This window comes from Vanacampus margaritifer, chromosome 16 (genome assembly GCF_051991255.1).
Source record: "Vanacampus margaritifer isolate UIUO_Vmar chromosome 16, RoL_Vmar_1.0, whole genome shotgun sequence".
NCBI classification, from domain to species: Eukaryota; Metazoa; Chordata; class Actinopteri; order Syngnathiformes; family Syngnathidae; genus Vanacampus; species Vanacampus margaritifer.
Window position 1 is genome coordinate 9,793,578 of NC_135447.1, and position 17,971 is coordinate 9,811,548.

The window sequence follows — 17,971 nt, forward strand, 5'->3', positions numbered from 1 at the left end:
GCAGGCAAACACTGATTACATGCCAATTGAAATTTAACACTTAAAAAAAAAAAAAAAGCACCACTGAATCCAATGTTAAGTATTGGCCTTATTATTATAAATGTATGGCATTTTTTTAATCCCCACAAACTTGTTGACCCTAAAAGTAGGCCCGGTTCGAACCAGGTGAAAACGACATTAACCAAAATGACGAGGTCACAATTTTCACAAGCTTTCCCCGCCCACTCCTTGCAAATCCTCCATCTTTGCTGTGCGCTCGTGCACCCATCGCACGCTCGCGCGTCCAAATTGCGGCAGTAATTCCTCCAAAATAGATTAGAGGCGGCCTGCGTATCTCCAGTTCCGGCCTCCATCAAGACTAATGGACGCACAAAGCCACAGGAGCAAGAGCAGCAGCTTTACGCTGCATTGATTGAGTCCATCCAGACTCACACTGGTAGACATTAAAAAGGTTTCGGTGACCTCATAAGACTCGGGCCTTTATCTCATAATGCACTTGGCCCTTTTTAGATAATGTTCTGATATTCGGTGATAAATTGAAAGAAAAATCAGGGTGTGTCCAGATTCACGCTCTATTACAGTTGTTGTCTTGACATCACCTAAATACAATTTACGGTCCATAGCAAAGTGACTGCAAGTCTTTACCATACGTGTTGTGAAACAAGCCTAAGGCACATATAAATAAACATTCACATTTACACAAGGAGAACACGTAAACTCCACACAGGAAAGCCAGAGCCCAGATTTGACCCATGACATCAAAACTGTGAGGCAAACTTGGTGTCACCAGACTGAGCACTGTGAGCCTGGAACAAATGAAGTAATTTATTTATTTATTTTTTTCCCTGAGAAAATCTGTTTTAAAATTAGAACAATTTGGAAGTCAACCAGTCATGAAATATTCATTTTTGTAAGTGTTTAATATGTACTTGTCTATCCTAGGGAACTGTGTTGTATATAATAATTCAAAACTTTTTCCACCATTAATGTGACCAATATCCTGTACAAGCTAATTGGGGGGGAAAAAGATAATCGTTGACAAATAAGATTGGGCGAATCTGCCGCTTAATTTTTGTTGATGTATGCTTGGGTGCAGAAAAGAAAATACATTTTAATGTGCACAGTAAATTCTGTAGAGCAAATTTGTCTCTGTTTAGAGTGGGACCAAATAGAATCAGTTTTAGAGTAATATTTACACTTGGAAGAGAGCATAATAATGAATTTAAACAAAATAAAAGTCACTCAAGGTTGAGGAATGAATTCCCCACCTTCAGCTTGGGAGACAAACGATCTACTGTACTCCATGAGCCACGTAGCTCCTGCTGTTTGTTAGTATATCACTCATGTGAGCTGGAATCTTCGTAACTGCAAAACCAAAAAATATGTTTTTGATCTCTTGGATATAAGCAAATAGTAGTAGCTGCATAGCTCAGGTGGTAGTTAGTGTGGCTCCCAAGCGGAAGGTGGTGAGTTTGTTCCTCACACCTTGAGTGACTTTTTTTTCTTCAATTCCTTTTTTTACTCTCTTCCAAGTGTAAATATGACTCTAAAACTGAGTCTATTTGGTCCCACTCTAAATAGTCAAATTTACTGTGTGAGCTTGAAAAGACTGCGAGAGTTAGTTATCACAATACTTTTGTCGTCACACACTGATTTGTGTCATCACTAAGTACAAAGACAGTCCTAATATCAGAACAACAAGTGGAGCAGGCACAAATCAAGTCTTCCGGAGTTTTCTGTGAGCAAGCGGCAAGGTCAGGTTGCTTGTGTTGAAGAGGAAATGTGATCCCGGAGGGTGGAGCTGCCCTGTGGATCATCACTTCGCTCCACTCCACTTTACGTCCATCTACTACATTGCCTGTCATGTGGCTAATATTATGCAGCCTTGTCCTACAGCCTGGCCAGTGTGGATCCACCGGGGCTGCTGACCATCTCAATAACAAAAGCCGCCTGAGCCAATCCAACTAAGTTTTTAATTCAAAGACCTGGAAGGGTGACTATGCCAAACTAGGTTAAATTTGCTCAAGAATAACTTTTGTTTTTTTTTAAAGGGCAACAACACTTGATGGGATGTTCGTACCATGGGTACATAGAAACGACAACCAACTCATTGCTTTGACACGGAGGCACCACAGCAGAGGCGTGACAACTTTTTTCTTTTTATAACCACCAACTACTGGCACTTCTTTTTTTTCTTCATTTACTCATACAAGAGGTGAAGCCAAAGCTACAACCGAGAGACGCTTTTACAAATTTTTGCTCAGGAGTATAACTGATTTTGTGTTTGGACATAAACGGTAAGTTGAATTGTTATCGTAAATAATTGAAAATACTGTGCATTTGTTCTGATTTTGTAACGGGGGCCAAAATAATTAGAAATGGTGTGCAGCAAACTTGATTATATACATAACATTACATGCACCAGCTCACTCTAATTAGGTCTAATAATAATAATATACCAAGATAAGAATGCACATTTTGATTGACACAGTGAAAGCTGATAATATTAATGATTATGTTGAATGTTTTAGGGAGTGTATATTGAGTGTGAACTTTGAATAATATGAAATGCGATAATAACATACATACAGTATTTGGACAATGTAATACTGTAGTGTATTTTGGACTTGAGCGGCCCAGATAGTTTGTCTCTATGGACACAGTGGCCTTGTTTCAACAAATTACATTGAAAGCACCAAAGGCTGATTATAGAAATTATTAATTTTTTACACACCCCGTGGGATCCAGATAATTAGCCCCTATTATAACCTAATACTATAACTATAAATTGCATGACTGTGATGATATTTTTTGTCCTAAAGTGAAAGAGTTTGTGTTGTGTGTAGGTCCAAATTAAGCCACAATGAAATGGGAGAAGTTAAAACCTCCAGAACCAGATGACCCAATGTGTTGCTGTGAATGTGACGTATTCCAGTACGGATGTTGCTGTGACTGTGAGGATCTGGACGAAGCCTTCAACAGGTATGGAGGCACATTTTTATACCTAAACTTCATGTGCAACAAATTAACATACACTGACATTTATGGACGGATATAACATTATTAATGTAATGTTCTATTCATCGGATCACCAACATTCATCCATCATTCAATCCATCTATAGTCAACCTCATTCCATTTTTAGTCGACTATACATCTAGCATTTTAGTCCAAGAAAACAATTTTATTCATCTATTTTGAGTCAACAAAAACTGTCAACGTTTTAGTTTCGTTTTAGTCAGGACAATCATTTTACCCCTGTTATTTTTTTTGTCAGCAGATTTCGTATCTAAAACTATTTCACAAAATATTTTCTCTCATCTTTTTGATGAAAAACAATTTGACACACAATTACAGTATGTCAACAAGTGGCTACTATGGCTACATGCTACGAGCTAGTAAATTAGCCAGCATTAGTTAGCGGTCGTAACATTATTGTTGGAACGTTATAGTCGTTGGACTGATGTTACGTTATAGCTATAATTTACTTTTTTTTTTTTTTTTTACTTTCTTCATGAATCCAATCTGTCCCATGTGTTTGTGCATGTTGCACTTGCTAGCTGCAGATTTGACACACAGGTGTCTGCTAATCTGTCACAGTGTCAGAGCCCAGGTTTGCCAAAATCAGATCATTTTTGTCTCGTTTTTTTTTTTTAATGCCTATAGATTTTAGTAGTTTTTATTATGTGAAGTACATTGATTTAGTCCCAGTTATTGTTTATTAATGAGGGTTTTAGTCATTACACATTGCTTTGTCTGTCCCTTCATCGCTATTACTATCTATTGTAGATGGCTGAGGGACAAGGCGCCAAAGAGTGGCTGTCATTCATTTCTACTGGGGGCCTTGTTGGACAACTTGGAGATCTCGCTGGTGCCTGCGCTGGTTCTGCTGCCTCTCCTGATGCGTGTGGCGGCGCTGCACTACCTGCTGGGTATCATGATCTTGACAGCTCTGCCCGGTCTGGTGCTCTGGCTCTACTACGCCACCCACAAGAGGAAGAGGCGCACGCTGTTCTTTCTCACCCTAGCGCTCTACTCTCTGGCGTACATGTATTATCTTTTCATCACTGAAATTGTACCCCACGGAGATGTGAGTCGGGTGCAGCTGTGCACAGTGACCACCGGGATGATTTTCACTATTGTCTCTCTGGTTCGGACCAAGAGGAATCCGGGATTTGTTAGTAGTGCGCCATGTGAGGAGGACATCAAGGGTTCCCTACGTGTCACTGGGTCTGTTCAGGCAGAGGCATCATCCTCTTTCTCAGGATCAAGACCAAGCGAAAAATGGAACAGGTGTCCAGCGTGCAAAATGACACGACCCCCTCGGGCGGGACATTGTAGAACATGTGGAGTTTGTGTCCAGCGTCTGGACCACCACTGTGTCTGGTGTGTGACTTTACAGTCTATTTACAACAGATCATTAACGAAGATTCTTACAAATCTTTTTGGGTCCAATTTTAGCAGTTCCACATTTTCAAGCCCGCTGTAAAATATTTTTGCTGTACAATAAACTAACCATATTCTTCTATTGCAATAGCAAAGGTAGCAGAACTTTATTTTATTTCTCCATTTAACATGTCAACTGCTCAGTCATCCATTCATTCATGTTTAATTTATTTCATCAACAACATATTTTGCTAATTAGAAATGTTAGGTTTATTGTATTAAGTATAATGTAATAAATCAAAGCTTTGCATGCAACATTAAAACAAAACAGTTTTTCACATATTTTAAATATTCTTAGAATTCCTAAGACCCGTATCCTACTGAGGGATGAACATTTGCAATGCTAATAAAAGTTCATTTCACGTCAGAGTAGCAAAGTTTCCTAAACGTTCTCTAAACAGTCTTAATGATTTCCTAAACAGTCTTAATGGTCTTCATTGTTGCAAGGACATTTTTAACATGTTCCAAATTTCCTTGTGAGAAGAAAGATCATTAGGACTGTTTAGGAAACCATTAATACTGTTTAGAGAACGTTTAGGAAACACTGCGACCTTGACCAAACCCTAATGTGAAATCAGCACACAAATGTTCGACCCTTAGTGGTTTCTTAAACAGTCTTAATTGTCAATATTGTTTCAAGGAAATGTTAAAAAAATGTCCTTCTAACAAGAAAAAACATTAAGACTATTTAGAAATCCATTAAGACTGTTTGGGAAAATGTTTACGGTAGAGCGTGACCTAGAACGAACCCCGACATGAAATCAACATCATGAGTTTTGAATGTTTTTGGCCTGCCACCCATAAGATTTTAATGCAAAACATCAATGTGTGTGTACTATGTTGTAGGATAAACAGTTGTGTAGGACAGGGTAACCACCGCAACTTCCTGTTGACCCTCTGTGTGTTCCTGCTAACATCTTTGTATGGGATCACTTTGGTGCTGCACAGCCTGTGTCCTCAACAGTATCTAGTCAGCGCGCTCTTCTACTGCCCGGGTGTCTACTCTCAGTCCAGGTAGGAACACCAAAATGTGTGAACCAAACTACAAGTAAACAATAAAGTTGCCACGCATTTTTAACTGCCCTTGTGTGTGTTTGTGTGTGTGTAGCTCAGCGCTCTGCTTCACCTGTGTCTGGTACAGCGTCATAGTCACGGGGGGGCTGCTGTACCTACTAGTGGCACAGGTGGTGAATATCAGCTTCAACGTGACTGAGCGGGAGGCCCAACTGGCCCTAAGGAACAAAACGGGCCAAAGTCGCCTGTGGGGGCTCGCCGTCGCCACGGGAACGTATTCGCGAGGCTTCTACCAGAACTGGGTTGACTTCCTCACGATGGCTGATGCCTCGGCGTGTCCTCGATCCGGCCCCCCTGACTTGGTCTAGTTTCAGATTGTTGGATACAACTCAACATTAACATAGTGGAGCTCATGTATTTTTAAAACAGGAAATGGTGCTCATGTTTTGTTGTTGATGAATATTGAACATCTCAATTTCAAAACTAAATATGAAAGTTAGATGCTTCATGACTGGAATATTACAGCACATACATTTAATATGCGCAAATTAAAAATCTCGCCAGTGACTGTTTTTGCAGTCATGTGGTAAATACATACTTTAAATTATTAATATGTTAATGAAGGCCTGCCTGACCCTTGTGATATTGAGATTTAATGGGCTCTTTCTCCTTTTCATAATGCATATGGTGGGCGGGGCAAGCTGTTTAAATCAATACATTGTCTTCATCTTATGTCCAAGTCAATGCACTCAGGGTTTTTTTTCTCCTGTTTTTTGTCATCGATGTATCCCCTTCTTTTATCACCATGCAAATGAATGTGAATTGTTTAGCCGACTGTGTAGAGAGGGTAAAAATTAGAAACACCTATCTGTATGATGTGACGTTATAATAAATAATAAATATTGTTAAATACCACTCAATGTGTCAATCAAAACTGAGTATTATCATCTTTGCAAATGAAAAACACTAGATCTATATTGTGCAGGTGTAATCAATGTTTTGGCTGGGGAGCAGGGGTTCCAGATTTACCACCTTACTCAAGCTTTACAAGGCAGGGGGAAAAAATACAAAAATAGCTTTAGAATGTTATATTTGGTAAAACTATACAGGAGACTAGCAATGCTCTTTGTAAATTAATTGGAAATAATCAGGCCTGTAGAGGGCAGTGTTCAGTAATCCACTGACTGTAATCCACTAACCCCTAACCCTTTTTTTTCCACTTATGCAGTTGGTTATTATTGCATCGCAACATTTCAAAGAAATCTTTAGATAGGCTGTAAATATTCAACCCAAGTGCCTGACTAGCATTCGGATGACATCAGCACAATGATTGGACACTTGCCGCTTTGATTGATGCCAGGACATCATTGCTTATATGTTCACGATTTTGTTTTTTGTTTTTTTAAGTCACAATTTTAGAACCCATAAGTGCTTGAGTTGTGTGTGGTTTTGCACAGTAAGAAATTCCACATTATCTTCCTGAACTCAATCACACTAAAACTGAGTTGCAATCAAGTGTTCTTGTGAAAATATACTGCAAAACATGACATTAATTACATTTTTCCTTCAGGGCTAATGGTTTACCTGTTAAAACTGGCAAGGTATGCGAGAATTCAATGCAAAGAGCTGCCTGCATTATGTCGCTTTATCATATAGGATATACTTCAAATCACTCAGGCAACATTAAGTTTTGCAATTCTAAAACCTACTTACAGTTGTATTTATTTTGAAAAACTCCCTGTGCCTCTAGTGGTTACTCAAAATGGATGTTGATGACATTCCCTTGATCTGATGGGAAAATGAATGGTCTTCAATTTTAAATAATAGGACATATGAACAGTGTGAGGGGCAGTTTACTTCTTGTGTCTAGTGACTTTTAGGATAGCAAAGGTAGGACTAACCAAACACCGGAGTCAATTTGGTTTAGCTATGATAACTTTCAAGCATTTTTCATTTAGGCTACTAAGGCCCATGTAATTTTTTTTTTAAAACTTTGCACCAAGAGATTTTCTTGTTTACTGTAAGATTTGCAGACTGATGCATTGTTTTAAGTCAATGCCAGAAACCGGCGTAATATCAGGTTGTGGCAAAAGCATTGACAGAGTAGCACATGAGAATACACTAGGTGATCCAATCCACCACATTTGGCTTCTCTCATGTGTCGAGTTGTTTGTGTTGTAACTGCTGACAGCTGAATTTAATTCTGTGCTCTCTGCTGTGGAATACACCAGAGAAGAGCCACTGTTTTGTTCTCCATTTTTCATCACACTAAGGGGATTATGAAATATGCAAAGTGACACATTAGTCTAACTCTCAAGCACATTTTGCTGAATTCTAACCGTGATAGGGTTAAAAGTGAGGCTGCGTGAACATGTTTAGACTCATCCCAGATACCATTTTGTGTGTGAGCGAGTGTGCTTGCAGGGGAGAGAAAGTGAGCCCTCCGCTATATAAAGAGATGTCAGGCAGAGCAGCGTATTACCAGTAGGCGTTCTCCTCTTCATCCACCGTTGCTCTCTGGCTGTTATGGTCTTACTGGTGACAGTTTTGGCGGCCGTGCTGGCCTCCATCAGGGCATCTGCAGAAGTCATACCCCCAGCTGATTTCAACGTCCAGGGGGTAAGACGTCTCGACTGGTTGGAAAGATGTTTTGGTGTCATTTTTTTGCAGTATGTCTTGCATGTGACTACAGATAGCAGGGAAGTGGTACCTGATTGGTTTCGCCTCTAACGGCCAATGGTTCATCCAACACCGCGCCGGCATGAAAATGGGCACAGCCATGCTCAATCCAACTGCAGACGGTGACCTGGAGATTTCATATGCAAGTCTAAAGTGAGGAAGATGGATGAAAAGGCAGGAAAAGGTGACAATCTTAACTATATATTTATTAGTCATTTCTGTGCAGAGCTGATGGGACATGTTGGAGAATGAATAACCTGGCCAAGAAGACTGACATGCTTGGAAAGTTCACTTACACAAGTGAGTACACATTAACAAAACTACAGTACAAAACGTGCAACTGATAGTGATGATGGACACTGATCAAACACGCAAAATAATTTGCAATCGATTATGTCTGTTTCTTAGTGGGAATTAAAATCCCTAAAATGCGTTATTGAATAATAGTTACGATGAAAATACTGACTCTTTACAGTCATGTTAGAGCAAGCAGTGCACATCAGATAGCGACAGCGGTTAATGGCTATACAAGAGATATAAATCTTTTCAAATACCATTTTTTTATGAGCTAGAAAAATGTGACCAAACTAAATAATTTAAATTCTATAACTAGTATAACACAAATGGGGGGCGGGGTGTTTTCATTAAAGAAATCGTTTTTCCCAAGGCTATCAAATTTATCACCTCACAATATACATCAATAATCATGCCTGAAGATATACATTATAAAATGAACCTACAGCCATCGCTTTCTGTAGCCATATCAAGCAGGAACAAGAACAATTTCACATTCAAAAAAATCTTTAACAAAAACTAGGCTGAGCTGAAAAGTACTTTCTGTTTTCACTCTTCTTCTTCTTCTTTTTTCAAAACTAGTCAAAGATAATAGTCTGCCGCATTCTAGTGGCAGACAATGGAATAACACCCTAAATAAGCAGGCGGCATAATAAAATAGTCATACCCACGATGAAATAGACTTTACTGTAATTCCAAAAGATATGTTTGCCACAACACCGATTACCGTATTACCAAAAGAACACCATACCACAGTGAAGCATGGCGGTGACAACATCATGCTTTGGGGTTGTTTTAGTTTAGCTGGGAATACCGAATTACATAATGTGAATTATAAACAGAAATTGCAGTTACTGTAAAAAAAAAAAAAACTTCATGCTTCTTGCTAGAGAGCGAAACATAATAGGAGAAGACTACATGAACAATTGAACTGTACTTGAGGTTAGTTAGACACATTTGAAACTCCTATTAACATGAATTTCATTATTTATATAATTCTATCTTAGTCTCATTTTATTATATCGTGAAATTTGAATGTGTGTGCAGACTGTTTTTTAATCACTGTAATTTACATATATTGAGTGGATGGATGATTTGGGTAGTTCCATTATATGAAACAGGTCATGAATATTTTGGTTGACTTAGAGGTCATTATAGAATGTGCAGGTGTATCAAATAAACTGCTCACATATTGTATTAAATTAAACAGTCAGCATGTACTGTACCATCCAAATGGTTCTGCCTTCCTGAGCTCTGTTGACCTCCGTCCATCAGGCTGGGGCAATGAGAATGACATGCGCGTGGTGGACGTCAAGTACGACCAGTACGCCCTGATTCATACTGTTAAGATAGATGGCGACCATCCCACCGTTGTTAACAAGCTATATGGTAACGATTTGGACTTGACACTTTGTTACATTTAAAACTAGTGGTCATCAGTGGTAGACTGACCTCATGTGGTTCCGCAGGCCGCGGAGTGGAACTCAGCCAAGATCTGCTGGAGAAGTTCCGGCAGTTCTCCCTGGAAACTGGAATCCAAGCTGAAAACATTGCATACCTCCCCCAAAATGGTAATATCAAGACCAATGTTAAAAATGTTTCACCTCATGATTATATCATCCCGATTTTGCCTCATTTAGGCGAGTGCGCAGCTGCCTAGCTTCCTGCCTTTCTCGGATTAACCCAACAATGCTGTCAAGACCAACAGAGTTTACAATTGTGCGCTAATAAAAGGTCAAAGAGCTAAAAATACTTTGTTTTTTTTTATTACCTTTTTTAACAAATACGACATACAACCAGAATGACACAGCCCACTTTCATCAAGTGTTTACATCTACACGCTTTATACAGATTTGTATACAAAACAATAATTTACGTCCCATAGAAGTCTAGTAACACATAACTATACAACAACTTGTAAATGAAATAAATATAAAAACAAATCACAGGGTGAGGGGGAAAAAAAAGAGGAAAAATGTAAAAAGTACACAACAAGCACCTGTCTTCTGAAGTTGCTTCTAAAAACATTTACATTTTTTCCCTTCTGGTAAGAGCAATGTGTGTTTATGAAAAACAAAAAAGACTGTCTATATATAGCTGGCGGCACCGCATAGTATCTTCTATGGATCTTAAGTGGGCCAATGTGAAGATATTTTCTTAGACTGCAGTGAACAATTAGGCTATTTCTTGACAAAAAGGTTGAAAATTCTCCCTGGCATATATAAAAAATACTGTCTGAGGATTATTACCTACTGATTTGGGCACTTTATGACCCACAATGACTGAGTTGGGGGTCATGAACTGACGGCAATTGACCAAATTTTCACTTAACTATGAATGTCCAATTTTGTGCACTAATCTCAAAATGATTGTTCGTTCCTCATCTGTGCGCTATAAACAAATAAATAGCAGTCCTAATCCACACGGCTGGGTTTTAAGTACACTGGTGCTCAGACACACTTTACACTTGGGTTTGGAGACATGAAATGAGGATTGTTGTGATTGCAGTCTGCAAAATAAAAAATAAAAAAAGAAGTCTATCAAAAACAGACATTTGCACTATCTTCCATGCAACCTTTCCCCTCCCCAGCATGGAACATGCAGTAAAAAGTGCAAGTCTACAGAGTTCTGTTGCTCCCCAAGAGCATTGGTGTTATGTACATGTCTATACATGTGAAGAGACAGAAAGTTGAGGAAGTACAGTGAACCCCCGCTGCAATGCCGTGAAAATTCACAACCTCTGCTTTTTTGTGTTTGGGAATTTTTTCATTTTTATACAGGCAAGGACGATTATTATTGCCGCTTGAAGGGAGCATGCTTCTGACAATTCATTGACTTCAAATCAACATTGCAATGCAGTAAAATGCTATTTTAAGTTGTTTACATATCATTGTCTCATGAAACGTTACAAGTTGAACAGATTTGTTTGCGTTATTGTTGTAAGATAACTTGTGATTTACCGATTATGTTTACGCTACATTTGTAGTGTAGAATTGTGTGGAGTTGTCGTAGTGAATGCTTAAATGGAACTCCGACTGTAATGACAAGTTTCCTCTATATTATTTATTTGTTGAGATTCATTTTTCAAAAATCATTTCCAGTTGAATACATTTTGTAGAAACTTTATTTGGACGTACGCCGCCATTGTTATTTATGCATTCAGTGCGCGGTGACGTCGAATGGCGGGTGGCTCTCTGCCGAGCAATGTGAAACGCATATAAAGCAAGCAAGGTAAGCCTCCGTAGCGTCCCTAAAGGGACGATCAAAACTCTTGAATGTTGTTTCTTTAGGATCGCTACGGAGGCAACCTTGCTTTCTTTATATAAATATTATAAAGCAAACTTGTTATTACAGTCGGGGTTCCTTTAAAAAAAAGTCCACAACGCTCATTGAAGTAGAATTGAATATTTTTCAAAATCATTCATCCCTTGTTTTAAGGAGGAGGGGTCAAAGTTTTTTTTGGAATTGGTCTTTCTATAATCAGTTTTTCACCTCTGAAAACATAACACCGCAATAAACGGGGGTTCACTGTAAACAAGAGGACAGGCGAACGTTCCACATTGTTTCACGAGAGTGGTGCAGTGCTGAGAGTGCGACGGTCCGTCCAATTACTCGGCCTGGACCACGTCTTTGTGATGGCGCAGGATATGCTGGTTTTTCTCCGACGGTCGCCGGAAGCCTTTCGAACAGATCTCGCAGCGGTGCGGGTAGTCTTTTGTGTGGATAGAAATGACGTGCCGCTTGAATCCCGAAGCGTCGCCCGTGCTGTAGTCGCAGTACTGGCATTGGTAAATCCGCCGCTCTCTTTGTCCTTTGCCGATCACCACGGTGACGCTGCTGGCTAAGCTGGCGGCGCTCACTCTCGTGGGCGGGCCGGCGCCGGCGGAGGCGCTTGGGGCAGACTTTTTGGGGGACGCCGGGGGAGAGGGCGTCTCTGTCCTCTTGGCCTCGCTCTGTTCGGGGGAGGCCTGCTGCTGCTCCTTGGTGTGGACAGACAAGATATGGCGACTGAGGATAAACGGGTCGGCGTTTTTGAAGTTGCAGTGTCGGCACTGGTGGAGTTTCTTGGTGCGGTGGGCCACCGAGTGCTTCTTGAGTTCGGACGGCCGGTGGAAGCCTTTGCCGCAAACGGCGCATTTGTGCGGGTAGTCCTTGGTGTGCACGGATATGATGTGACGTTTCAGGTCGCTGGAATTGGAACTTTTGTGGTCGCAGTGGGCACAATGGTGGGTCTTATTCTCCTCGTGTGTCAGCGCGTGCTGGTTTAACTCCTCCTCCTCCGCAAACGTCTGGAAACAGCGCTCGCACTTGTACGGCATCTCCTTGCTATGCTTTGTCTTGATGTGAGTCTTGAGGTTGGACGAGTCGGCGGACTTGTACTCGCAGTACATGCAGGAGTAAGGCTTCTCGCCTGTATGCGTGCGCATGTGTTTCTTCAACTCGGAGGGGTGACGGAAACCTTTGCCACATTCCACACAGATGTGCGGGAAGCTTTTACTGTGAACGGCCAACAAGTGTCGGTTGAGCAGTCCTTGCTCAGCAGTTTCATACTCACAGAACTTGCATTTGTGCGTCTTGGCGGGTGGCGGCGGAGGCGTCTGCTGACTCTTGTTCTCCCGATGGTGATGCTGCAGTCTGTGGGTGAACAGCGCCGCCTGCTGGTGGAACTCCTTGCCGCACATTTCGCACTCGAAGGCGGCCTTGCTGCTCAGGGCATGCACCTCCATGTGGTTGTGGAGGCTGGCTTTCTTGTTGGTGGTGAAGTCGCAGTCGGTGCACTGGTACTTCTTTCGGGTCAGAACCTCCTGGTGGTGATTCTTTGTGTGGCGCTTCAGGAAGCCGCGCGATTTGAACTTTTTGCCGCAAAGCATGCAGGGATACACCGTCAGAGGTTGACCATAAGGACCGATGATGATGGCTGGGAAGAAGAAGTAAGAGCAACATCAATTGATACTGAAAGTGAAGAAACAATAATAATAGTGTAGTGTAGGTTAAGAGCTGTCAAAATTAACCAATTATCAAATAAATCGACAACTATTTTAACAATCGAGTAATCATTTGGAGCAATTTTTTAATTGAAAATGTATGAAACAATCTGATTTCACCATCGCAACAGTAATTAATTAAAGAAGTAGTGTTTCGTGGAAGACGAAAAATTATTTTCTGTGTTCAAAATAAGACAAGCATTCTGTCCCCTTTCTTTTTAATCCCTATACACATAAGAAATAAACAACAATCACTGTTTAAATAAACGGTAATCAGGGAAAAATGCTTTTGTAAAACATTTATTATAATAAATAATACTATAATGTAATAATAATAATGAAAATGCGTCGATTGAATATCAATTCTAAACAATTATTGATAATGACAGGACTAATACATTTGAATAGGCCTCTAAATGTATGTAATGCATACAATAAAGTGAAAAAATATATATAACCACGTATAAGTTGCACAATTCAAATTTCAGTCTCTCATATTTTCAGTCTCTCTGATGAGTGACCATCTGCCAAGGTACCTGTTTGGACTTGTCGTGGTTCGGATCGCCGCTTGGTCTTGTTGCGCTGTCGGCCGATTTCATCAACATCATCTGATTCGTCGATGTGCAGGAGCGCGCTTGCGGCGCCATTCCGGTTTTCACAGCTCTCACTATCCTCCACACCTGTGAGGAGAAAATAATTACTTCAACAAGATTAAATCAGTACAACCGGCATGACAAGTGCTTTTGATTCACTGACTTCAAGTATGATTCAGCGATTTATAAAACCTGGAAAAAGCCCAAACAGTCACCCATCTAAAATGTAACAAAATCTTTACACACAAGCTTAGAAGCAACTTCTCCAACTCAAACTAACTCACTTACTCACCATGGTTTTCTTGGTGATGAGAATCGCCGACAGACATGTAAACCATCTTCTCTCGAAGCGATTGGCCCGAATCTGTCAGTGCCACATTCTCCATGTCCCCATCACTGATGTCGACTGATTCTCCTGGAGGACAAAAAACACACGCACACACAAATGTAAAGCTTCATCTTTGCTTCGGGTATTTTGGGAAGACTATGGATATATGTTTTGTTTGAATGATGCAGTTTTCATGTATGCTCTTCTTACCCATGTCATCCTCCCCAGAGTCCGCTTTGAAGATGTACACTTTTATAACCTCCTGTCCATCCTCATCCTTCTCCACTTCCTGGTCCTCCACTGCTCCCTGCACAGTTACCTCTGTCCCATCCTCAGACACCATTTTACCAGCTTCATCCACTAGTGAGGGTGACAAAGAGGACTTTCTTTCACTTCACAAGATACCAGACATAAGATGATGATATTGACTAATATTCTCTGTGCTATTATACATTTGAAATTACAAAATTCCATACATTTTTCAGACCCTTATTACCAAACCTGTCCGCCTGATTTTTTTTTTGCCCCCCCTACCAAGCTAGAGGACCCCCCCCCACTAATAAAATTCGGCGCATGTTGACAAAAAAATGTATTCTTATAATTTGTACTTCCTTATCAGAAAACAGACCTGGAAATGCATAAAACGGCTACAAATCTTGGATTCTGGCCTTCTTTTTTTTTTTTTTTTTAATCATGACATTTTGATTGACCCAAAGCAAGATCATCACTACAAAGAGTAGACTTACAGGATATCATCAGATAATCGCCACAGCTATCTTGGTCATCGTCCTGCTGCTCGGGGTCGAGGCCGTCTTCGGGGATGTCACCCATGGCGACGCCTTCCTCCTCACCGTCCAAGGCCATCACGCAGGTTTCTACAGCGACATCTTCATCTTCATCGCAGTGCACATACTCAGATACCACATCCTCAACAGCATCCTGGATGACTAGCTCGTCTGGGGCAAACCTGTGCACCGCCATGCCTTCACCCTCGCCCTCTGACACCAACACAGTCTCTTGAAGCTCCACAACAAACTCCTGCCCGCCGGCACCACCCTCATCTGGAAGAGGCAGGATTACCCAGTTAGCCAGATAAGCATGCAGAGCACTCGTTTATTTAAAATAAAGATTCAGAAAATGTAATGGCTCACTGTCAGGCATGCATCAACACAAAATCTTGGGTCAAAATTATCTGGCTTAACTAAGAATCCTGCTTCTTCAAATACCCCAATACGCCCTACTGTACTGTGTAACATCAGCATTCCGTTTGGTACATACACAAGTAATCATACAAGCGTAGCTCATTACCCGATCCGTGTAATATTATTTTAGGCTCTCCAGAAGGTATTGAAAGCCTGGTGACCTCCTCATCCATTGTCCTCGCACTGCATTTGTTACTGGAGAGCTGAAAACAAATGATAAAATAAATTTAGATCTTCCACGCTATGGGTAATAGCATTTCTTTTTTTTTTTTATAAAATGTTAATCCAAATAGCAATATCAAGAACCTGTCCGTTCACCAATTTCAACAGGTTTAATATGATTGATGTCAACTGTATTGGCTATAAGACCAGCAGCTACTATTCTACATTTATTAGTATTTTGGAATTTAAAAAATGACAGATGCACTAAAAACAGTGTGGATGCATCTGTGAGTTTATTCTAAACTCAGAAAACACAAAATAGAAGATAAATTAGTATAATTTCTTTGCTAGGAAAATATATTTTAGCAACATTGAATTTTTATGTTGTTATATGATTCTGCATCAAACCCATCACATTTTCATGTTATTTCTATACATATGTACAAGGCCTTTGGGATTTTTTTGATATGGTGTCAGTGTGGTTTACAAGAAATACAATTGTTAGCATCTGAGCTGTTATTGTGTATTTTAGGAATGTACTATAGACAAGACTGAATTCAGAGTGTGCATATTCAGTGTAGTACCACGTAATGCCGCAACATGTTGGGCAGAACTGACTAGGTCTATTGGACGAGCTGCAGCGGATTTAACAGTAAGAAGCAGAGGCAGAGAAAGCACCCAACTGATCTCCAGTAATAGTCGCTGTTCCTACAGAACAGACACTACATGCCTGTGATGTGTTTATTTACAGTAAACTTCAACCGGGGAAATACAGCTTGAAGCAAGCAGACATTGCATTTTTTTTTCAAAACTGTGCAAGCAAAGTGAAAAATGTGAAGGAAAACTTTCAATATGAATTGAATAGGTTTACGTGTGTTTAATAACTTTAAGTGTGTTTAAAACATGGGACAGGTAAAGCTACTAAAGCTAGGTCTGGATTGTACGCCTTGATAAATGGGGTTTCCACTTTATAATGCATGCATTATAAATTTTTGCATGTTGGGATCTGCAAAAAATATGACAATCACACACTTTCTTTTGGCACCAATCTAAACACCTTACAAGGGAACTAGCACCACCTTCCTGTGGTACTGTACATCATTTTACTCTCACTCTCCTCCACACAGAGAGGGATGCAGAGGGGTAAATAGTGATGAGGGATGCTGGGGTACCATCCCCCCCATACCCAGGAGAAAGAGACAGCATTGATGTTAAGGATGCTGCACAACACCGGGCCGTTAATTAACTCAAAAATGTTGGCCAGCACACCGAATCAACCAAAAGGCAGACTAAACACGATACATGTAAAATGAAAAACAGCATAAATGTTCCACTGGCCACCAAAGAAGAACTGATTTATACACGAGAAATCGACTCTAAATACCGATTTACACAAAGCTGCTACGGTGCAAAAGAGATCATAATGGAACAAAGAGAAGGTCCACATGTCGTGAGAGGAACACACATCCGCACGCACACCTTTGACACAGACCATTTTTAATCACACCAGAAACCGCCATTTTGTTAGCTTCATGTACAAACGAATGCTAATTTAGCTCACGTGTGTATAATAAACATGTCAAAGGAGAGCATATTAACAGCGCCGCCATTGAGGGTCGTCGCGCTTAAAAGTTATTACTACAATACACACGCGGAGGATTATTGGAAATAAACCCGCTCCTTTATCGAGCTAGCTAGTTAGCACGCTAGCTAACAAGACAGGCCCAAATTTCCGTTCCAAATTGTGGCCTTTCATCGGGCCTGGGCCTAAGAAGAAAAGGCCACACCGCTTCCTTTTGCGGCCTCTCGGTAGGAATTAATTAATAAATAAAAATGTCTCATGCATGCAAAAATAATAAAAATAGAAAATACACATCACACACGAGGACATGCACAGTTCGCATTGCAGGCGGCCGCCTTACGAGCAACAAGGAGCCCCGTACCAGATGCAGCAGGGATGGCCTCCGTCCGCTCCTCGGCTTCCCAGGGCCGCTTGGTCCCCCCACTACCCCCAGACTCAGGCTAGATTCAATCGGGAATTTGGTGTTCTTTGGGCGGGCCGCAGAGGAGTAGAGAAGGAGGGGTCGGGGGATGTATCTGGAGCTCCACTCAAAGCAAGGCAGGGCGTCTGGAGCCTGATCTTGTCATGCTAGTAGCCCCCCGCTCCTCCAAGCTCCGAGGCCGCCGTCAGCACGACACGTCACAGCCCGACAGCGGCAGGAAAATGCGGAAGGGTTTGTGGTGGAAAGCACGCGGGTAGGTAGCAGA

The 17,971-nt window shown here is 40.9% G+C and overlaps 2 protein-coding genes across 12 annotated transcripts; one reads left to right on the forward strand and one right to left on the reverse strand.

The window, feature by feature from the left end:
• Nucleotides 1-1,840: 1,840 nt before the first annotated feature.
• LOC144036798 (palmitoyltransferase ZDHHC23-A-like) lies at nt 1,841-10,185 on the forward strand. Of its 3 annotated transcripts, XM_077547711.1 has the most exons (9): nt 2,849-2,982; nt 3,790-4,386; nt 5,293-5,460; nt 5,555-5,796; nt 8,157-8,292; nt 8,366-8,439; nt 9,709-9,822; nt 9,903-10,004; nt 10,074-10,185. In XM_077547711.1, the coding sequence occupies exons 1-9, from the start codon at nt 2,864-2,866 to the stop codon at nt 10,091-10,093; spliced, it is 1,572 nt and encodes a 523-aa protein (XP_077403837.1). In that variant the 5' UTR covers nt 2,849-2,863; the 3' UTR covers nt 10,094-10,185. The 3 variants fall into 3 exon arrangements, with proteins under 3 accessions (XP_077403834.1, XP_077403837.1, XP_077403835.1); XM_077547709.1 differs by lacking the exons at nt 2,849-2,982; nt 3,790-4,386; nt 5,293-5,460; nt 5,555-5,796 and adding an exon at nt 7,858-8,079 and having other exon boundaries at nt 8,153-8,292; XM_077547708.1 differs by lacking the exons at nt 8,157-8,292; nt 8,366-8,439; nt 9,709-9,822; nt 9,903-10,004; nt 10,074-10,185 and adding an exon at nt 1,841-2,297 and having other exon boundaries at nt 2,847-2,982; nt 5,555-6,312.
• On the reverse strand, nt 10,184-17,949 carry LOC144036797 (zinc finger Y-chromosomal protein). 9 transcript variants are annotated; one of them, XM_077547701.1, is made up of 8 exons: nt 17,647-17,949; nt 15,648-15,744; nt 15,086-15,400; nt 14,550-14,699; nt 14,304-14,426; nt 13,955-14,098; nt 12,989-13,351; nt 10,184-12,892 (listed from the first exon to the last, which is right to left on the reverse strand). In XM_077547701.1, the coding sequence occupies exons 2-8, from the start codon at nt 15,712-15,714 to the stop codon at nt 12,042-12,044; spliced, it is 2,013 nt and encodes a 670-aa protein (XP_077403827.1). In that variant the 5' UTR covers nt 15,715-15,744; nt 17,647-17,949; the 3' UTR covers nt 10,184-12,041. The 9 variants fall into 9 exon arrangements, with proteins under 9 accessions (XP_077403827.1, XP_077403831.1, XP_077403828.1 ...); XM_077547705.1 differs by having other exon boundaries at nt 10,184-13,351; nt 15,086-15,214; nt 15,307-15,400; nt 17,647-17,948; XM_077547702.1 differs by having other exon boundaries at nt 10,184-13,351; nt 15,086-15,232; nt 15,307-15,400; nt 17,647-17,948.
• Between the last annotated feature and the right edge of the window lie 22 nt (nt 17,950-17,971).